Genomic DNA, 19,304 nt, shown 5'->3' with positions numbered 1-19,304 from the left:
CACTTCCTGGACACGCTGTGACTGTTATTATCTGAGAACTAGCATGACACGCCTCCATTCTAGCTGCAGGGGCGTGTACAAGTGACAGGGAGTAATGTGGGCGGAATAATTAGCCTGAGGGGCTGTCGATGTGGGCAAAGAATTCCAGCACTTGGGCGTGACTAACAAGTGCAGAGGATGATGGGTGATGACATGGCCAGACAGGAAGAAGCAAGATTTACAGCCTGGAGGAAAGGGGGGACTGTATGGACAAAACAGTGGTATAGACGGCGATGAATCAGTCTGATACAATGGTATGTTAAGTTCATAGCAAGCTAAGAATGAATAGTTTTTTTTAGCAAACGCTGGATAACCCCTTTAATAAATTCGATAAGCTTGAACACTGAAGTTGCTTTTATGTGTCTTGGTTAATACTCACAGACAGCTGTCACATTACATTTTTGATTAGGCAGCACCCAGATGTATCTGAGGAGACTAATTTAAAATATGAACATTATGGATCCTTAAAGGGGAAGCTATAAAAAGGAAAACTGTGTCGCCAAATAGTAATGCATCATGAAAGGGTTAAACTGCAGCCAGGTTGCACACAACAGCTCTGAACTTTTATCTATTCACAAATCATTAGGTCTACGGCCATAATATAAAAAATAGCATACTAACATCCTTCAGCAGATAACTTGCACACACGCACACAGCACGTGCTGCACACAGTCTCCCCCGGTACAGCCTAAAACTACATCTCCCATGCGGCATCGGGGCGAAGCGGAAGTGACGTCACGACACGCACTTTCCCCCAGTCTGGGGAGTGGCGCAGTAGATGCAGGTAAGCGGCGCTCCCCGTGTCTTGCTATGGCACAGGCTGTGTGTCAGGTGACCGGTGCTGTGCAGTTGCCGCCGCCGCTGCAGGGTCAGCGCTGTCATCCTCAGGTAAATGCACTGACGCGGCTCTGATTCTGAGGCGGCGGCATCCCCCAGGAAGGAGCACTGTCACTGTTGTCTCTTATCACGTGACATCTCCTCCTGTATGTATCACGTACGGGCGGTGTGTGTAGGTGTGTGTATGGGCAGTATCACCACACGGGCACAGATACATTACATACTCTCATACTATAGTTCTATATGAAGCTGCTCACATAGGTGTCTTCCATAATGTGCCCCATAGATGAGAACAAGTCATGTGATCCTGAACTACAATTCCCATCATGCCTGGCAGCCAAAGCTCTAGCTTTAGCTGTCCAGGCATGATGGGAATTGTAGTCCTGCAACAGCTGGAGGGTTGTCAGTTTGACGCCCCTAATGCAGCAGATTTCCAGCACCTGTCGTATTCTTTACAATGTGGGAAATACTGCAACAAAATATGTACCGACACATGCAATGAAATCCACATGTGAGATACGCCGGGATGGCTTCTTGGGTCGCTTTGATTTATTTTTTTTCCTCCTTTTTTTTAACCCAAAGGTCAAAGCCTATTTTCGTTTTTGCGCTTTTGCTTATTCCATTTTAAGTTTAAAAGTCCATAGCGCTTGCATTTTTTCACCTAGAGACGTATATGAGCGCTTACTTTTTGTGAAACCAATTGTACTTTGCAATGACAGCCATTATTTTTCCATAACATATGCTGCGAAACCGGAAAAAAATCATTTGCGCTGTCAAATTGAAAAAAAAAACTAATTTGTTTTGATTTCGGGGAGTTTTGCATTTACGCCGTTCACCCTGGGGTAAAACTGACTTGTTATATATGTTCCTCAAGTCGTTACGATTAAAACGATATATAACATGTATAACTTACATTGTATCTGATGGCCTGTAAAAAATTCAAACCATTGTTAACAAATATATGTTCCTTAAAATCGCTCCATTCCCAGGCTTATAGCGCTTTTATCCTTTGGTCTATGGGGCTGTGTGAGGTGTCATTTTTTGCGCCATGATGTGTTCTTTCTATCGGTACCTTGATTGCGCATATACGACTTTTTGATCGTTTTTTATTAAATTTTTTCTGGATTTGATGCGACCAAAAATGTACAATTTTGCACTTTGGAATTTTTTTGCGCTGACGCCGTTTACCGTGCGAGATCAGGAATGTGATTAATTAATAGTTCGGGCAATTATGCGCGCGGCGATACCAAATATGTTTATTTATTTATATTTATAAAATGGGAAAAGGGGGGTGATTTGGACTTTTATTAGGGGAGGGGATTTTTTATTAATAAAAACACTTTTTTACTTTTTTTTTTTACTATAACTAGAAGCCCCCCTGGGGGGCTTGTATATAGACAGCAATGATGTCTCATAGAGATCAATGCTGTGTATATACACAGCAAAGATCGATTAGATCGGTCATAGATTACTATGGCCTGCTGCAGGCCATAGCAATCTATTGCAGAGCCGGGATCAGCGTCATTCCGACGCTGAGGCCCGGCACGGGCAGAAGAACGGATCTCCCCCCCGCGATCGCATCGCGGGGGGGGGGGGTAGATCCGACCCACTAGACACCAGGGATGTGAGGTCTGAAGCCTCTAAGTGCAGCTGTCAGGTTTGACAGCTGCACTTAGAGGCTTAATTAGCCGGCGCGGCAACGGGACCCGCGCCGGCTAATAGAGGCACTGCCCGGCTGCACGTGTCAGCCGGGATCAGCGCCGTTCAGAGCGGGGCTCTGAACACCCCGAGCGGCACCATGACGTATCAGATACGTCATGGGTCGCTAAGGGGTTAATGTAGGGGTTTTTTTTAGAATTGTCTCTGGATAGTGTTTTAGTTCAGGCATTTTTGTTATTTCTGTGCTAAGTCAAGTGAAGTTTTGATTGGTCGGGTTCTAGGTTTTTTACTTATGGCTTGAATGAGCAGGGACAAGTGCATGGCTGAATGCTTCACTCCCTGCCTCAGGCTGTGGACATGAGCCCTATACATTGGAACTCCTGCAGAGAGGTAGAGGGAAGCAGTCAGCTTTGCGCTTCTCCCAGCTCTATCGCTGTAAAGGTTTACTAGCTGGGCACTTTGTCAGGAGAGCCTGGTCCCAATTCTTCAGATTCCAGAGTTGAGACATCTGTAGGGTATAACTAATAGTTGGACAACCCCTTTAACCCATTCTTTTTCAAGGATGTATCTGACACATCAAGGCTACCTGGGATTAGGGCTGGGCGGTATACCGCAAAAATACCGATACCGTCACTGGCGTCGGTTAACCGACTTCAACTTAGCCAGGACGGTAATTGCGGTATTTTTGTATTTTTATGTCCCCGCACCCGTCCTCTCAGAGCCCCCCGCGCACACAAGCGGCCCGGCACGAGCGCTGCACGTCATGTGCAGGAACGCCAGTATCGGAGCGGGAGCTGGAGGAGCAACAGGGCTCAGGTGACAATGCCGCCCGCCCCTGTCTGCTCCAAGCGACCCCCCCCCCCCCCCCCCGTGCGCGCACCTCTCCGCCCTCTCCTCCCGTCCGGTCAGAGGCCCCGTCCTGCCGCATCTGTCCCGTCCATGTGCCCACCACCCGTCCGGTCCGGCGTCCCAGCACACTGAGGGGAGTACAGGACAGCCGCCCCCAAGTGCTGCTCCTCCACCTTCAGCTCTGACATGGCCGCCTCCCTGCACACACAGGACAACGTGTGCAGCGCTCGCCGGCCGGCCGGGGGGGGGGGGCGCTCGGACGGGACTGTGCTGGTCCCCCCACCCGGACCAGTCTCGTCCACCCGGCCGGCGAGCGCTGCACACGTTGTCCTGTGTGTGCAGGGACGCGGCCATGTCAGAGCTGAAGGTGGAGGAGCAGCACTTGGGAGCAGCTGACCTGTCCTCTCATCCCCTCAGTACCAGTACAGGAGTGTAACATAGGAGGAATAATGGGCTGCAGCAGGCAGGATAACTTATAGCTGTGTGGTATCCTGCCTGCTGCAGCACATCCATTCCTCCTATGTTACTCTCCTGTACTGTTACTGAGGGGACTACAGTCATACACTTCTATTCCCCCCCCCCCCCCCCGTATAGTCATACACCCCTGTCCTCCTCCCCATACAGTCATACACCCCTGTCCTCCTCCCCATACAGTCATACACCCCTGTCCGCCCCCCTATACAGTCATACACCCATGTCCGCCCCCCTATACAGTCATACACCCCTGTCCGCCCCCCTATACAGTCATACACCCCTGTCCGCCCCCCTGTATAGTCATACACCCCTGTCCTCCCCATACAGTCATACACCCCTGTCCGCCCCCTATACAGTCATACACCCCTGTCCTCCCCATACAGTCATACACCCCTGTCCGCCCCCTATACAGTCATACACCCATGTCCGCCCCCCTGTATAGTCATACACCCATGTCCGCCCCCCTGTATAGTCATACACCCCTGTCCTCCCCATACAGTCATACACCCCTGTCCGCCCCCTATACAGTCATACACCCCTGTCCTCCCCATACAGTCATACACCCCTGTCCACCCCCCTATACAGTCATACACCCCTGTCCGCCCCCCCATACAGTCATACACCCCTGTCCGCCCCCTATACAGTCATACACCCATGTCCGCCCCCCTATACAGTCATACACCCCTGTCCTCCCCATACAGTCATGCACCCCTGTGTGCCCCCCCGTATAGTCATACACCCCTGTCCGCCCCCCCTGTATAGTCATACACCCCTGTCCGCCCCCTATACAGTCATACACCCCTGTCCTCCCCATACAGTCATACACCCCTGTCCACCCCCCTATACAGTCATACACCCCTGTCCGCCCCCCCATACAGTCATACACCCCTGTCCGCCCCCTATACAGTCATACACCCATGTCCGCCCCCCTGTATAGTCATACACCCCTGTCCTCCCCATACAGTCATACACCCCTGTCCTCCCCATACAGTCATACACCCCTGTCCTCCCCATACAGTCATACACCCCTGTCCTCCCCATACAGTCATACACCCCTGTCCTCCCCATACAGTCATACACCCCTGTCCGCCCCCTATACAGTCATACACCCCTGTCCTCCCCATGCAGTCATACACCCCTGTCCTCCCCATACAGTCATACACCCCTGTCCTCCCCATGCAGTCATACACCCCTGTCCTCCCCATACAGTCATACACCCCTGTCCTCCCCATGCAGTCATACACCCCTGTCCACCCCCCTATACAGTCATACACCCCTGTCCGCCCCCCCATACAGTCATACACCCCTGTCCGCCCCCTATACAGTCATACACCCATGTCCGCCCCCCTGTATAGTCATACACCCCTGTCCTCCCCATACAGTCATACACCCCTGTCCGCCCCCTATACAGTCATACACCCCTGTCCTCCCCATACAGTCATACACCCCTGTCCACCCCCCTATACAGTCATACACCCCTGTTTGCCCCCCTATACAGTCATACACCCCTGTCTGCCCCCCTATACAGTCATACACCCCTGTCCTCCCCCCTATACAGTCATACACCCATGTCGGCCCCCCTGTATAGTCATACACCCCTGTCCGCCCCCCTATACAGTCATACACCCATGTCCGCCCCCCTGTATAGTCATACACCCCTGTCCTCCCCATACAGTCATACACCCCTGTCCGCCCCCCTATACAGTCATACACCCCTGTCCGCCCCCCTATACAGTCATACACCCATGTCCGCCCCCCTATACAGTCATACACCCATGTCCGCCCCCCTATACAGTCATACACCCCTGTCCGCCCCCCTATACAGTCATACACCCATGTCCACCCCCCTGTATAGTCATACACCCCTGTCCTCCCCATACAGTCATACACCCCTGTCCGCCCCCCTATACAGTCATACACCCCTGTCCTCCCCATACAGTCATACACCCCTGTCCGCCCCCCTATACAGTCATACACCCATGTCCGCCCCCCCATACAGTCATACACCCCTGTCCTCCCCCCTATACAGTCATACACCCATGTCCGCCCCCCTGTATAGTCATACACCCCTGTCTGCCCCCCCATACAGTCATACACCCCTGTCCGCCCCCTATACAGTCATACACCCATGTCCGCCCCCCTGTATAGTCATACACCCCTGTCCTCCCCATACAGTCATACACCCCTGTCCGCCCCCCTATACAGTCATACACCCCTGTCCTCCCCATACAGTCATACACCCCTGTCCGCCCCCCCTATACAGTCATACACCCATGTCCACCCCCCTGTATAGTCATACACCCCTGTCCTCCCCATACAGTCATACACCCCTGTCCGCCCCCCTATACAGTCATGCACCCCTGTCCGCCCCCCTATACAGTCATGCACCCCTGTCCGCCCCCCTATACAGTCATGCACCCCTGTCCGCCCCCCTATACAGTCATACACCCCTGTCCGCCCCCTATACAGTCATACACCCATGTCCGCCCCCCTATACAGTCATACACCCATGTCCGCCCCCCTATACAGTCATACACCCCTGTCCTCCCCATACAGTCATGCACCCCTGTGTGCCCCCCCGTATAGTCATACACCCCTGTCCGCCCCCCCCTGTATAGTCATACACCCCTGTCTGCCCCCCCCCGTATAGTCATGCACTTCTATCCCTATGTACCTCCTGTATAGTAATACATCCCAATCCATCCCCCCCCCCATATAGTCATATGCACCTATCCCCCCTCCCCCCCCCATATAGTTATACACATGTATTCCTATATGACCCCCTGTGTATACACATCCTGTAGAGGCTGTATACCTGTATATACACATCCAGGTCTCTGCTGAGACCCCCTAATAATGACAAATAGTAATAATGATAATTGACTAACCATGGATTGCTGTTCAGTTCTTTTTTTACTTTTTCTAATCAAAATATCGCCAGTTTGACATGGGAAGTGGGTGTGGTTTGCAAAAAAGGGGCGTGTCATAATTATCGTTGAATTATCGTTACCGCGGCTACATGTGCGATAAACCGCGATATTGATTTAGGCCCATATCGCCCAGCCCTACCTGGGATCATATCTCTTTGGCTCCATGCACACATCAGAAAATCCAGACAGATTTACATACCCGTAGCGTTCTATTGGGCACGGACACCCTTTTTCCTGAAGGGTGTCCGTGCAGGAAAATAGGTCAGGAAAGTGTGATCCTATCCTATTTTCATCTGCAGTGCCAGTACGGATGCCCGTATAGAACCCTATAGGGAAAATCCAGAATTCTTGATAGCCTCAGAAACTGGACAGAATTCCAGATGCACCACCAGCCAGGCCAGCGTCTCTGCGCCACAGAAAGTGCTGCACCTGGCCCTTTAACTCCATTTGTTCCTAATCGAGAGCACATACAGTTAAATGCAGTGCTACATTTGATGGGGCAAGGAGCCACTCCTCTGACCAGAGGTATCCCTGTCAATCACACCTCTGACGAGACTGCTCCCCCGGCCACCACCACCGCAGTTTTGCTATGCAGGGAGGAAGAAGACTGAGGAGAGCAGCAGCAGGTGAGGTTTTCTTTCCCGTTAATTTCTACAGTCAGGAAATTCTGATGGCTTCCTGTAACCTCCTGAAAGACTTCCTTATCAGTATTTCCTAGGTCCATAAAAGTGGTCACAGGCATGAGGCCTTAAAGGGGTTATCCAGCGTCAGAAGAACATGGCCACTTTATTCCAGAGGCAGCACCACTACAGTCTCCAGTTTGGGTTTTGCATCTTAGTTCCATAGAAGTGAATGGAGCTCAATTGCAAATATCACCTGAACTGGAGACAAGAGTGGTGCTGTCTGTGGAAGAAAGTGGCCATGTTTATATGTTTTTCTAACGCTGGATAACACCCTTACGTTGCACCAAACACTCCCACCAAACAAAAACCCTACACAATAGGAAGTGTGTATGTGTGTATATATATACATATATATATATATATATTTATTTTATTTTTTTTCACTGTCCCTATCTTGTTTTTGTTCTTTGATGTCTTATCCACTATCGAAATCCGTCAAATACAGTCATAGCCATAATGGTTATTTCTAGAGGTCATCATAACAGACCGCTTTAAAGGGGTAATGCGGCGCTAAAAAATTATTCACAAAATAACAGGCATTACAAAGTTATACAACTTTGTAATGTATGTTATGTCTGTGAATCGCCCCCTTCCCCGTGTCCCCCCACCCCCACCCGTGTACCCGGAAGTGTGGTGCATTATATATTAAGGGCATATCTAATGCTGCGTTTAAACAAAATGATAATTGGTCCGATCGTACGATTAACGATGTCGGAGTAACGATTTTTTTTTTTTCATAATGATCAGCGTTTAGACGATACGATATATCGTACGGAAATTTGTTTTGCATTGGTTAAACCGGCGAACGACTGTTTACACGGAACGATTTGCGAATTTTTAGCGAATGACGATTTTAGAACATGTAAGATCAAAATGAACGATTTCTCGTTCGTTGTTTGATCGTTCACGCCGTTTACACGTACGATTATCGTTCGAATTCGATTGTTATTGTGCGAATGCGCGCGATAATCGCTCTGTGTAAACGCAGCATAAGTTGTATTTATGTACATGGAGGAGATTTATCAAACTGGTTTAAAGTACAATTGGCCCAGTTGTCCCTAACAACCAATCAGATTCCACCTTTCATTTTCCAAGTAATCTGTGAAGAATGAAAAGTGAAATCTGATTGGTTTCTAGGTGCGACAGAGCCAGCTCCACTTTGCCCCCCTTTGATATATCTCCCGCATGGTATGTATGCATTCTCCAAAAAATGGAGACTTTGGTCACTTGTTATTCGTTTCTGGTCTGCAGCTTATGTATTTAACCCCTTCATGACCAAAGGTCATTGATGCATGGATGTCCAGGTCAAATTGAAGCAATGTTCCTCCTTATTTTCTAAGAGTCAATTTGATTTTTTTTTTTTTTTTTTTTCTAATGTATAATTTTAAAAAATCATCAATTTTTTTTTTTTTTTTTGCTTTTCATTTACGCTGTTCTGCGTGCGGGAGCAATGTTATATTTTAATAGATTGGACAATTCTGCAAGCTACGATGTGTAATATGTTTATTTTTAATATTTTTGTATTTTTATTTGTATAATGGGAAAGGGGTAATATTGTTTTTTTTTAAATGTTCTTCTAAAACCTTTTTTTTTTTTTTTTTACACATTTCATATTTAAGTCCCTTACTTGTCCTCTATCCTGCAGATAGGGCACAGGTTAGTTTTAGACTGGAATACCCCTTTAAAGGGAGTGTGTCATCAGAGTATCACTTATTGTTTTAAGGTTAAAGAGTCACTGTCGTATTTTTTTTTTTTGCAGAAATCAATAGTCCAGGCGATTTTAAGAAACTTTGTAATTGGGTTTATTAGCCAAATCTGCCATTATCTGCATGTAAAAAGCCTTTTCCCAGGTCCCCCCCTCCTTCCTCTTTTTCATCCACTCTGAAAAATCTGAAAATTGTGACTTGTTGCAGGAGACGTCCCCTGTCTGTTCTAGGGAGAGGGGAGGGGGGAGGAGGAAGGAGGGAGTTAGCCGGCAGCAGAAAGCAGATAACAGAGGATTACAGGCACAGAGCTGGGTGACAGCTGTAATCCGAGCTCAGACTGGTCACTGGTGATGGTCAGAACAGATAACGGGTGAGGGATTTGTAGATTAACTCTTTGTTGTCCTGTTTTGGTCTTTTCTTTAGCTCTCTCCATAGGAGAACAATGAAGACAGGGGGGAGAGCTTCAAACTGCTTTTTCATGATAAAAATGCATTTTTCGGATAATAAACCCAATTACAAAGTTTCTTAAAATCGCCTGGACTATTGATTTCTGCAAAAAAAAAATTCACGACAGTGACACTTTAAACATATTTTTAGGTCACTGTTTACATACTAATAATTGTCTGACACATCTTGTACAGTAGGAAGAATTTTCCAGAAATGATCTCTAGTGTTGAGCGGAGTTCGGCAATGTTTTACGAACCCGAAAGCTCAGCATTTGAAACTCGGCGTCTGGAGAAGTTAAGGCCTTATTACACAAAACATTTATCGTCTGTATTCGGTATTATCGTCGTATTCGTATTGTGTAATAGAAGACAACTATCAGCCGTCATGAACGATGTCGGCTGATCGTTGCAGTCGTTTGTCTTTCAACATGTTGAAAGACAAAGGACTTAAATATCAGTGATCTGCTGCCGGCACTCTGCGGAATAGGAGCGGGGGCAGCAGACCACTGCTATTTGCTATGGGCTACCCAGACGATCTAGCGATCGCCCGGGCAACCTCCCCGCGGCTCCCTCTGCACTCACCTTCTTGCTGCTGATGCGCGTAATAGCACAGGCAGCAAATGGGGAACGAGGAGCAAACGAGTGCTGACAGCGCTCCTTTCTGTAGTCCTGTGTAATAGGGGTTTTAGATACCGCCCTAGGGGAGTCCTGAAAAACATGGATACAACCATAGGCAGTCCTGAAAAACATGGATACAGCCATAGGCAGTCCTGAAAAACATGGATACAGCCATAGGCAGTCCTGAAAAACATGGATACAGCCATAGGCAGTCCTGAAAAACATGGATACAGCCATAGGCAGTCCTGAAAAACATGGATACAGCCATAGGCAGTCCTGAAAAACATGGATACAGCCATAGGATAGCAGCTCTAGGGCAGCATCTAACTTTTCCAAACCCCACGAGTCAAATGCAGAGCGTTTGGCTTCGAGCTGCCAAACCTGAACAGTTTGGCAACTCCGCTCAACGCTACTCATCTCTCTATCCCGTCCATGGAGCTGCTGTCAAGCAAATCTCAGCTAATGTCATTAGCAGCTAAGGCAACATGGTCATCCTCATAATCGTATACAGAATATAGAATAAAAAAAATCTACAAAAACACATGAAACCAGTTTATCACGGTTCATCCTGAGATGTTGGAGTTATCGCCACCGCTGCATTGATTTAATATGTATGTTGGTCAGGTATATCTATATATATATATATAAATGCGTGTCCTTCCTCGGGGGAGATGTTTTCCGCTTATGTAAGAAGTGCGATGTTCCTTTTCAGCAGCACCAGCAGTTTAAGCAAACAAAAACGTGTCATTAATGTATGTGAAGTGACAGGATGGTGTGCCACGCCGGCGCTTGCTCCCGCACACATTGCTAATTCCAGGCTCCAGGTGCCGCACAGTAACAAGCAAACATAACAGGTCACGTATTAGCTATGCACGGCTGGCATGTAATTCCACAGCTGGAGAGCACCCACAATATTAACACGTTTCCTCACGCGCCATTTCCAAAGCATGACCCGAGGTGAACAATTTATCTGTTAGCAAAAAGGGAATATTGTAGCTGCCAATAGATCTCTCTTGTTTTGAGCTTTAAATTATGTAGCTAAATTGCTATTATCGCATGGAGCTGCTGGCAGGGTAGAGCTGTAAGTGTTCAACTGTGAGATTAGCTAAGACGCAGCTATGCATTGCTTCTCGCTATTAGTTTTGCCTCCATGTTTCTTAAATTGTCGCGGCAAACACCGGTTTCCATGATTTGAATCCTCAAATAGGTTTCCTTAGATTAGCCATTTAAAAGTAGGTACTCGTGCTGAATCTCCAATGTGACCCGCTCCACTCAATCTTCCCCACGCGTTTCCTATCGAAGTGACCGCGCCGTCATAATATTCTCCAATCTGCTAGCTGTGTCTGTATAGATAGCCAAGCTAAAAGGAAGTAATTTACAAGTAATAAATAAGAATTTATGGAATTTAGTGTGGTTGTCTATAAATCCAATGTAAAGCAAAGCAAGGAATCCACCGAAAGGATGTGATTCTGAATATTGTATCCTGGAAATGTCGCCTATATTCAGAATGTATGCGTTTAGTTAGACATTATGTAATAGAATATGTATAGAAATAATTAGCATAAGTTTATTATTTCTTGTTTTACATGTCCTGAGTTACTATCTGTATAGTCCAGAGCCGCATACACAGTTTTGTCTGTAATTTAAAGCAGACCTGTCCAGGGGTGGTTTAGGTGGTTAAACTAGGTGCATGGTTTTATAAGGCTTCTCACTCATACCTTGACTTTTCAGATTGCGCCCTTCTGTGCTCAGAGAGCTGTTTATTATATTTATATTTTAATAATCGTTTTATTAATATGAAAATGAGCTCCAAATCCCAGGGGTGCTCCTCCTGAATGCTATAGCCCAGCTGTGTAAATCCCTGAAAGCCCCTGTGTTCACTATTAAAGGGGTTATCCAGCGCTACAAAAACATGGCCACTTTCCCCCTACTGTTGTCTCCAGTCTGGGTGGGGTTGTGAAACTCAGTTCCATTGAAGTAAATGGAGCTTAATTGCAAACTGCACCTGAACTGGAGACAACAGTAGGGCGGAAAGTGGCCATGTTTTTGTAGTGCTGAATAACCCCTTTAAGGAAAGCCATAACCTCCCTGGTTGAGTGTGAACCGGCCCCAGTACCTTATAGCTGCCTGTCACATCTCTCCGACACTGTAAATGGCAGCCTACAGCGAGGCAGTAATTTTAAAGAACAAAACAATATTTAAGTATTGGGCACAGTAGTCACACTAACTCACGCTTGTTTGACAGCCGCAAGTGCAGGCTTACGCTCCCAGCGCTTAGGCTGCCAATCACATGTCAATGACTAGAAAGTGGGTGGAGGCAGAGTGACTACATACCACTGCAACTCTGCCCCAATGACTATTTACCAGGCGCATATGAGAGTTTCAATTTATTTTATTTTTTTTAATTGCCGCTTTGTTGGAGACTGCCGACACAGCATCATAGACCTATGCTTGGCAGCTATAAGGTAGTGGGGGCTGGTTTACACTCCACCAAGGAGGTGACCAGGGCAGCACTGTGGTTCAGTAGTTAGCTCTATGTGCGCTATATAAATAAAAAAAAAAAAAAAGTTGTTTGTCTACAGACACATTCCAAAAAGCTTAGCTTATTCCTATCGACCAGGTTCACACACTGTATTTTGGGGAGTTTTTGAGCTGTAAAATGGCTGTTTCACTGCTGGAAAAAAAAACTGTCCAAAGCAGAAATTTATAAAAAGGCAGAAAAATGGACCAAATGGTTTTTGGGTAATTTTTTGTTGTTTTATGTGAAGGCAACATAAACTAGTGACTGAAATGCTGAATGGGATGATGTATTACTTACATGATTTTGTTCAGCCGTTCTAATGATATGTAGGAGAATGGGATTTCTTCCATGCCACTTCCCCTACTGTTTACTGACAGCTGTCTACTCATACACAGTATATATACGCAGTATAGATAGACAACTGCCAATCAGCAGCTGGTGGGCAGAGGGAGCTGGTGCTTATAAATATTGAGGACCACCGATCACATGCACATAATGGAGAGGACCAGTTTATGTCCTCATTATTCAGGAGGATATATCTGAATCAGCTGTACAGAACAATGTAAGTGATACATCATTCTGTTCAGCTTTTCTGTCATTTGTTTATGCTACTTTTATATTGTCAGTAGTTTTACGCTGTCCTGAGTCAGTAAAGCAAAGTAAGTGTGGCCACATTGGTTTTTGGCACAAATTATGAAAAAGTTCTGGTGCTTGTTTCAAGGCTTTTTAAGGAGTTGGGCATTGGCTTGCATGATAGCAACAGTCCCTTTAAAAGGACCATTTTCTTGATGCTAAAATATACTGATAGCTAAACTCCTAAAAAATACATATATATTTCTTTTTCTCCCCTCAGAAAACCATGGCTACTGCCCCATCTCTGAACGTGGACGGCCTTCGAGAAGTGCTTGAGTGCCCAATATGTATGGAGACGTACACTGAAGAAGAGTTAAGGCCAAAACTCATGCAGTGTGGTCACACCACATGTAAACAGTGCCTTGAGAAGCTTTTAGCCAGTACCATTAATGGTGTGCGCTGTCCTTTTTGTAGTCGAATAACCCGCATCACAAATTCATCTCAGTTGGCTGATAACTTAACAATATTGAAAATTATGAACACTGCAGAACTAGGCCAAGCTATCACAGGGTTAATGTGCAAAATGTGCAACCGAAGACTGCCAAGGCGCTACTGTAAAAACTGTGCATTACTGATCTGTGAAATGTGTGGAGAGGAGGCACATCCTCCTCCCGATCACATTGTACTGACAATGGCTGAAGCTGCAAATGAGCGTCGGCAAAGCTTTCAAGAAAAGCTTACAAGTCTTAGACAGTCCATTCAGGACCTGCAGAAGAGAAAGTCTTCTCTAGACAGTCTTTCCTCACACTTAAAGTGCAAGTACAAATTAGTATTGCAAGATTATAGTAAAGAAGAAATCAATGTGCAGGAGGAGTTGGCTCGATCACGCAAGCATTTTACATCTTCCCTGTATGAAGTAGAAAAATTAAACAATCAGGTTTTGGATGAACAAGCGTACCTTCTCAACATAGCAGAGGTACAGATCGTGTCTAGGTGTGACTACCTAATGCTAAAGGTAAAACAATCAGATTCAGCTCTTTTAGGAGAGTCTTTTGAGGAAGAAGAACCCAACTTAATAGCCAATTTACCACAAGATCTTACCCTACAAGATGTAGAGTTCCTCAAGCTGGGGCACGTTGGTCCTGTACAGGTAGGTCAAGTCATCAAGAAACCTCACAATGTGAATTTAGATGACCCTAACCCAGATGGGTTTCCCATGGCTATGAACAATGAAGTAGAGGCATCGCCAGATGATGTGAGCCATGTTCAGCCTTGTACCTCAGCTCCTATGGTCCAGCTTGCTGATACTGCATGTAGCTTACAACAATGTCAGTTTCTAAGGAAGATGGGATCTAAGGGTAATATGCCAGGAATGTTTAATCTGCCGGTCAGTATCCATGTTACGGCACTTGGCGAAGTGCTTGTTGCGGACAGAGGTAACTGCAGAATTCAAGTTTTCAACAGAAAAGGCTTCTTGAGAGAAATAAGACGAAGTCCTACCGGGATTGACACTTTTGTGCTAAGCTTCCTGGGTGCAGATCTACCCAACTTGATTCCATTATCAGTAACTATGAATTGCCATGGACTGATAGGTGTGACAGACAATTACGATAACTCTGTAAAAGTATACACGATGGAAGGACACTGTATCGCTTGCCACAGAAGTCAGCTTAGCAAACCGTGGGGAATTGCTGCCATGCCTACGGGTCAGTTTGTTGTAACTGATGTGGAAGGAGGAAAGCTGTGGTGCCTGACTGTAGACCGGAGCCTTGGAGTTGTCAAGTACAGCCGGCTCTGTAGTGCTGTGCGGCCAAAGTTTGTAGCATGTGACCAGCAAGGAACTGTATACTTCACCCAAGGACTGGGTCTAAACTTGGAAAACCGCCAGTATGAGCATAATCTCGAAGGAGGTTTTTCTATTGGCTCGGTGTGTGCTGATGGACAACTGGGTCGTCAAATCAGTCACTTTTTCTCAGAGAATGAAGACTTCCGTTGTATTGCAGGAATGTGTGTCGGACCCCGGGGAGACTTAATTGTGGCCGATAGTGGACGGAAAGAAATTCTTCATTTCCCTAAAAGTGGAGGCTACAGCGTCCTTATTAAAGAGGGTCTTACCTGTCCCGTTGGAGTTTCCATAACTCCTAAGGGGCAGCTGTTGGTGCTAGATTGTTGGGATCATTGTATTAAAATTTATAGTTACTATACACGCAGGTATTCCTCACCTTGAAACAAAGAGATAGAGATCCCATACCCTGCTGATAGTCCTTGCTATGGCAATTTGCTTTCAGGCACTTTAAAAAGAAAAATGCAGTCTATGCACCACTCAGCATTTTCCAATTCACCTACGAGTCATTATACTGGAAAAGAACAGAGCGTGTACCATACATGCATTCATCTCACACCTCCGAAAATAAGGCTTTTAACAGATAGCAGAGGCTTTCAGGTGTCAACAATTGTAGGAATTCAATATTCTTGTCGTTATTGTAGGGAGCATTGCTCCAACATTATATTCTGGTTTACAGTATCAGCTCTTATCATGTCATCTATTCTTTCTATATCGACTGGTAAAACATCTCTCACTAACGCAGAAGAAAAAGAGCAAATCTAAAACCATCAATGGACTGGGCCTGCCTTTGTTCCAGAGACAAAGGAAGGCTAGTTAGCTTCTAAATGTTCCATTCGCTGTTTCTTTTATTAAGTATTTTGACTCTTAATTTTGCAATGATTCATGTCCCAATGTGATGTATGACGAGAAGAAAGCTCTAGCTTCCTCCGACAGCTATTCCGAAAGACCCACATTCAGTCGAGCATGCATGTGTACTAAAAGAGAGGGGAGCAAGTTCCTGTCACCCCCTTTGGCATCAAGTATAAAAGGACTGGTCACGTTTGAACCCAATGGCAGAAGTTGGAGGAAAGTCTGGGCCCTCCCATGCACATGGTGGGTTTAGCTCATTAACATAATGTGTACAACCATCTTAAGCCTTCTCTGCTGTTTACCAAGTGTATTAAATAATGTGTACACCATGTTTGTTTTTTTGCTATGAACCGAGTTCACACTGCGCTGTTGCAACTCAAGACTGGATCATATCCAAAAGCGATTAGGAATATCATTTCAAAGAATGAAATGTATGCAGCCTCCAAGCGGTGTTCACCTGGCCTTGTAGGAGAGCTAGCAGCTACACTATTCTGTATAATGAACATGTGTGAAAATTTAACAAGCGGCCATGTGATTCATTTTCTGTCTTTTTTTATGCAAATCGCATAAATATTTTTTTTTCTTTTTTTTAGTAATTATTTTCTACATTTCAGGTCAGGTTGCTTTATGTATCTGAACATGACAGATATAAAAGGATCACTAAATATAGCAAATTCACAAAATCCCAGCTCTCTTCCATAATCTGCACTGCTTTTCCTTTTGATCCTGTTTTGTCTCACTTTTCAACTGAGAAATAAAGAATCAATCGTGTGTCCCAGGAATTCAGCAGTGCCCCCCATCCTCCTCACAATCCTGAGTATGACTGTGAAAAGACTAGCTGGAGCGGCTGTAAGACACACATCATTAAAGGGAAACTGTCGGCTCTAGATCATGCTCAGAGCTAAAGGAGTGCTGAACTTCAGGATACATACTGCCTCCCTCCCTGTCTTGACTGATTGACATGGAGGGCTGGTATTCCAGCACTAAACCATGCACTTTTTTCAGTCAAAGCAGGGAGGGGTGGTGGAGGGGAAGGTATGCATCCTGAAGCTCATCCTTGAGCTCTGAGCATAATGTAGAGCTGAGTTTAATTAAAGGGAATCTGTCAGTACCTATGGAGGGAAAAGTGATGGCTTTGTGCCGCACTTTGGCCCGCCTCACCACTACCTCCTCCCAGCTTGTATTGATTATTCACGGCGCCCGGCCTCCTGGCGACAGCATCTGTAGCTTCCTGGTTCAGTGTAGTGCGCGCACGCTCCCGCGGCGTGATACGCGCATGCGCTGTAGTGCATCGGAGCGGCACTTAGCGAAGCCATTGAGGGCATAGGCTTTGGCCCTTAGTGCGCCTGCGCCGATCCGACACACTACGGCGCACGAACTACACTGAAGCAGCAAGCTACAGATGTCGTTGTTAGGGGGACGGGCGCCATGAATATTCAATACAAGCTGGGAGGAGGTAGTGGTGAGGCGGGCTGAAGTGCGGCACAAAGCCATCACCACTTCCCCTCCATAGGTGCTGACAGATTCCCTTTAAATTTTTCACCAAATTCTATACAACTATCAATAATGTTATTTTTGCTTTTTTATCACTAAATTAAATTAAGGCTATTAAACCACATATTAAAGTGTCAGGACCAAAACCCAGGAGACATTGGGTTAAGTACCACCCCTTTGTCTAATCCACACCCCTCAAATTAACACTGGAAAGCATCAGTAAGTTATTTCCTGTGGTCTGTGAGGGATTTTTCCAAAACTGTTAGAAAATAAATAAACAGGCAGAAAATTCTGAAGACTAAATTAAGAGCTAAAATAATTTCTGGTATTGAATGGTAAACTTTTTTTGCTATGAAATAAACACCTATTGGAATTTTCACTGAAGGAGTGCAGCGGAACTCTGTTGGTATTGAATGGAGTTACAGGTATACACATTGATGCTTACCATGCCCTCTTTCTCTACTCGTTTAACTCATATTTTAGTCTACTATAAAAAAAAAATGTTAAAAAATTACTAGAACCAGTATTGTAAAATAGTTTTCATGTACCATGCTAAGGTAGCACCACTTTTTTATGGTCAGAGTTTAAAGGGGCTTTTCCTGTATTAGGGTATGTTATATAGATACAGTGTTAAAAAAAAAAAAAAAAAAAAGGGTCTTGTCAAGCTCAAATCAAAACTGATTTTATACACTGTTTAACCCTTTAAGGACATGGCCCATTTTCGTTTTTACGTTTTCGGTTTTTCCTCCTTGTGTTTAAAAGGTCATAGCACTTGCATTTTTCCACCTAGAAACCCACATGACCCCTTATTTCTTGCGTCACTAATTGTACTTTGCAATTACAGGCTGAATTTTTGCATAAAGTACACTGCGAAACCAGAAAAAAATTCAAAGTGTGGTGAAATTGAAAAAAAAAACGCATTTCTTTTATTTGGGGGAAATGTGTTTTTACGCCATTCGCCCTGGGGTAAAACTGACTTGTTATGCATGTTCCTCAAGTCGTTACGATTAAAACGATATATAACATGTATAACTTATATTGTATCGGATGGCCTGTAAAAAATTCAAACCGTTGTTAACCAATATACATTCCTTAAAATCGCTCCATTCCCAGGCTTATAGCGCTTTTATCCTTTGGTCTATGGGGCTGTGCGAGGTGTCATTTTTTGCGCCATGATGTGATCTTTCTATCGGTACCTTGATTGCCCATATACGTCTTTTTGATCGCTTTTTATTACATTTTTTCTGGATTTGATGCGACCAAAAATGCGCAATTTTGCACTTTGGGATTTTTTTGCGCTGACGCCGTTTACCGTACGAGATCAGGAATGTGATTAATTAATAGTTCGGGCGATTACGCACGCGGCGATACCAAACATGTTTATTTATTTATTTATTTGTTTACTTTTATTTAAAACCTGGGAAAAGGGGGGTGATTCAGACTTTTATTAGGGGAGGGGGATTTTTACTATTAACAACACGTTTTGTTTTTTTTTTACACATATACTAGAAGCCCCCCTGGGGGACTTCTAGTATATACACTTTGATCTCTCATAGAGATCTCTGCAGCATAGATATGCTGCAGAGATCCATGAGATCGGCACTCGTTTGCTTTCGGCTGCTGCAGCCGGAAACAAACGAGTGCCGAGCCGAGGACGGCGCCATCTTGGACGCGTCCCCGGCCGGCATCAGTAACGGAGATCGCTCCTCCGGGACAAGGTCCCGGAGGAGCGATCTCCCCCACTAGACACCAGGGAAACGTTGCCTCCGGTAATCGGAGG

The 19,304-nt window shown here is 45.6% G+C and overlaps 2 protein-coding genes across 4 annotated transcripts in view; one reads left to right on the top strand and one right to left on the bottom strand.

Moving 5' to 3' along the window:
* ASTN2 (astrotactin 2) overlaps window positions 1-19,304 on the bottom strand; it is a 526,582-nt gene that overhangs the window by 94,653 nt on the left and 412,625 nt on the right. The window lies entirely within an intron of this gene.
* On the top strand, window positions 761-16,359 carry TRIM32 (tripartite motif containing 32). 2 transcript variants are annotated; one of them, XM_069943250.1, is made up of 2 exons: window positions 761-823; window positions 13,616-16,359. In XM_069943250.1, the coding sequence occupies exons 1-2, from the start codon at window positions 818-820 to the stop codon at window positions 15,560-15,562; spliced, it is 1,953 nt and encodes a 650-aa protein (XP_069799351.1). In that variant the 5' UTR covers window positions 761-817; the 3' UTR covers window positions 15,563-16,359. The 2 variants fall into 2 exon arrangements, with proteins under 2 accessions (XP_069799351.1, XP_069799350.1); XM_069943249.1 differs by lacking the exon at window positions 761-823 and adding an exon at window positions 834-927.

This window comes from Dendropsophus ebraccatus, chromosome 10 (assembly GCF_027789765.1).
Source record: "Dendropsophus ebraccatus isolate aDenEbr1 chromosome 10, aDenEbr1.pat, whole genome shotgun sequence".
NCBI classification, from domain to species: Eukaryota; Metazoa; Chordata; class Amphibia; order Anura; family Hylidae; genus Dendropsophus; species Dendropsophus ebraccatus.
The sequence above is the reverse complement of the archived record's forward strand: the minus strand, read 5'-3'. Positions and strand labels throughout refer to the sequence as shown.

Excerpts from the sequence above, each read along its gene's own strand:
- TRIM32 (XM_069943249.1), top strand. The coding sequence starts at position 850 with ATGGCACAGGCTGTGTGTCAGGTGACCGGTGCTGTGCAGTTGCCGCCG. Across the intron at positions 928-13,615 it reads GTCAGCGCTGTCATCCTCAG|AAAACCATGGCTACTGCCCC; the intron begins GTAAATGCACTG and ends TTCTCCCCTCAG.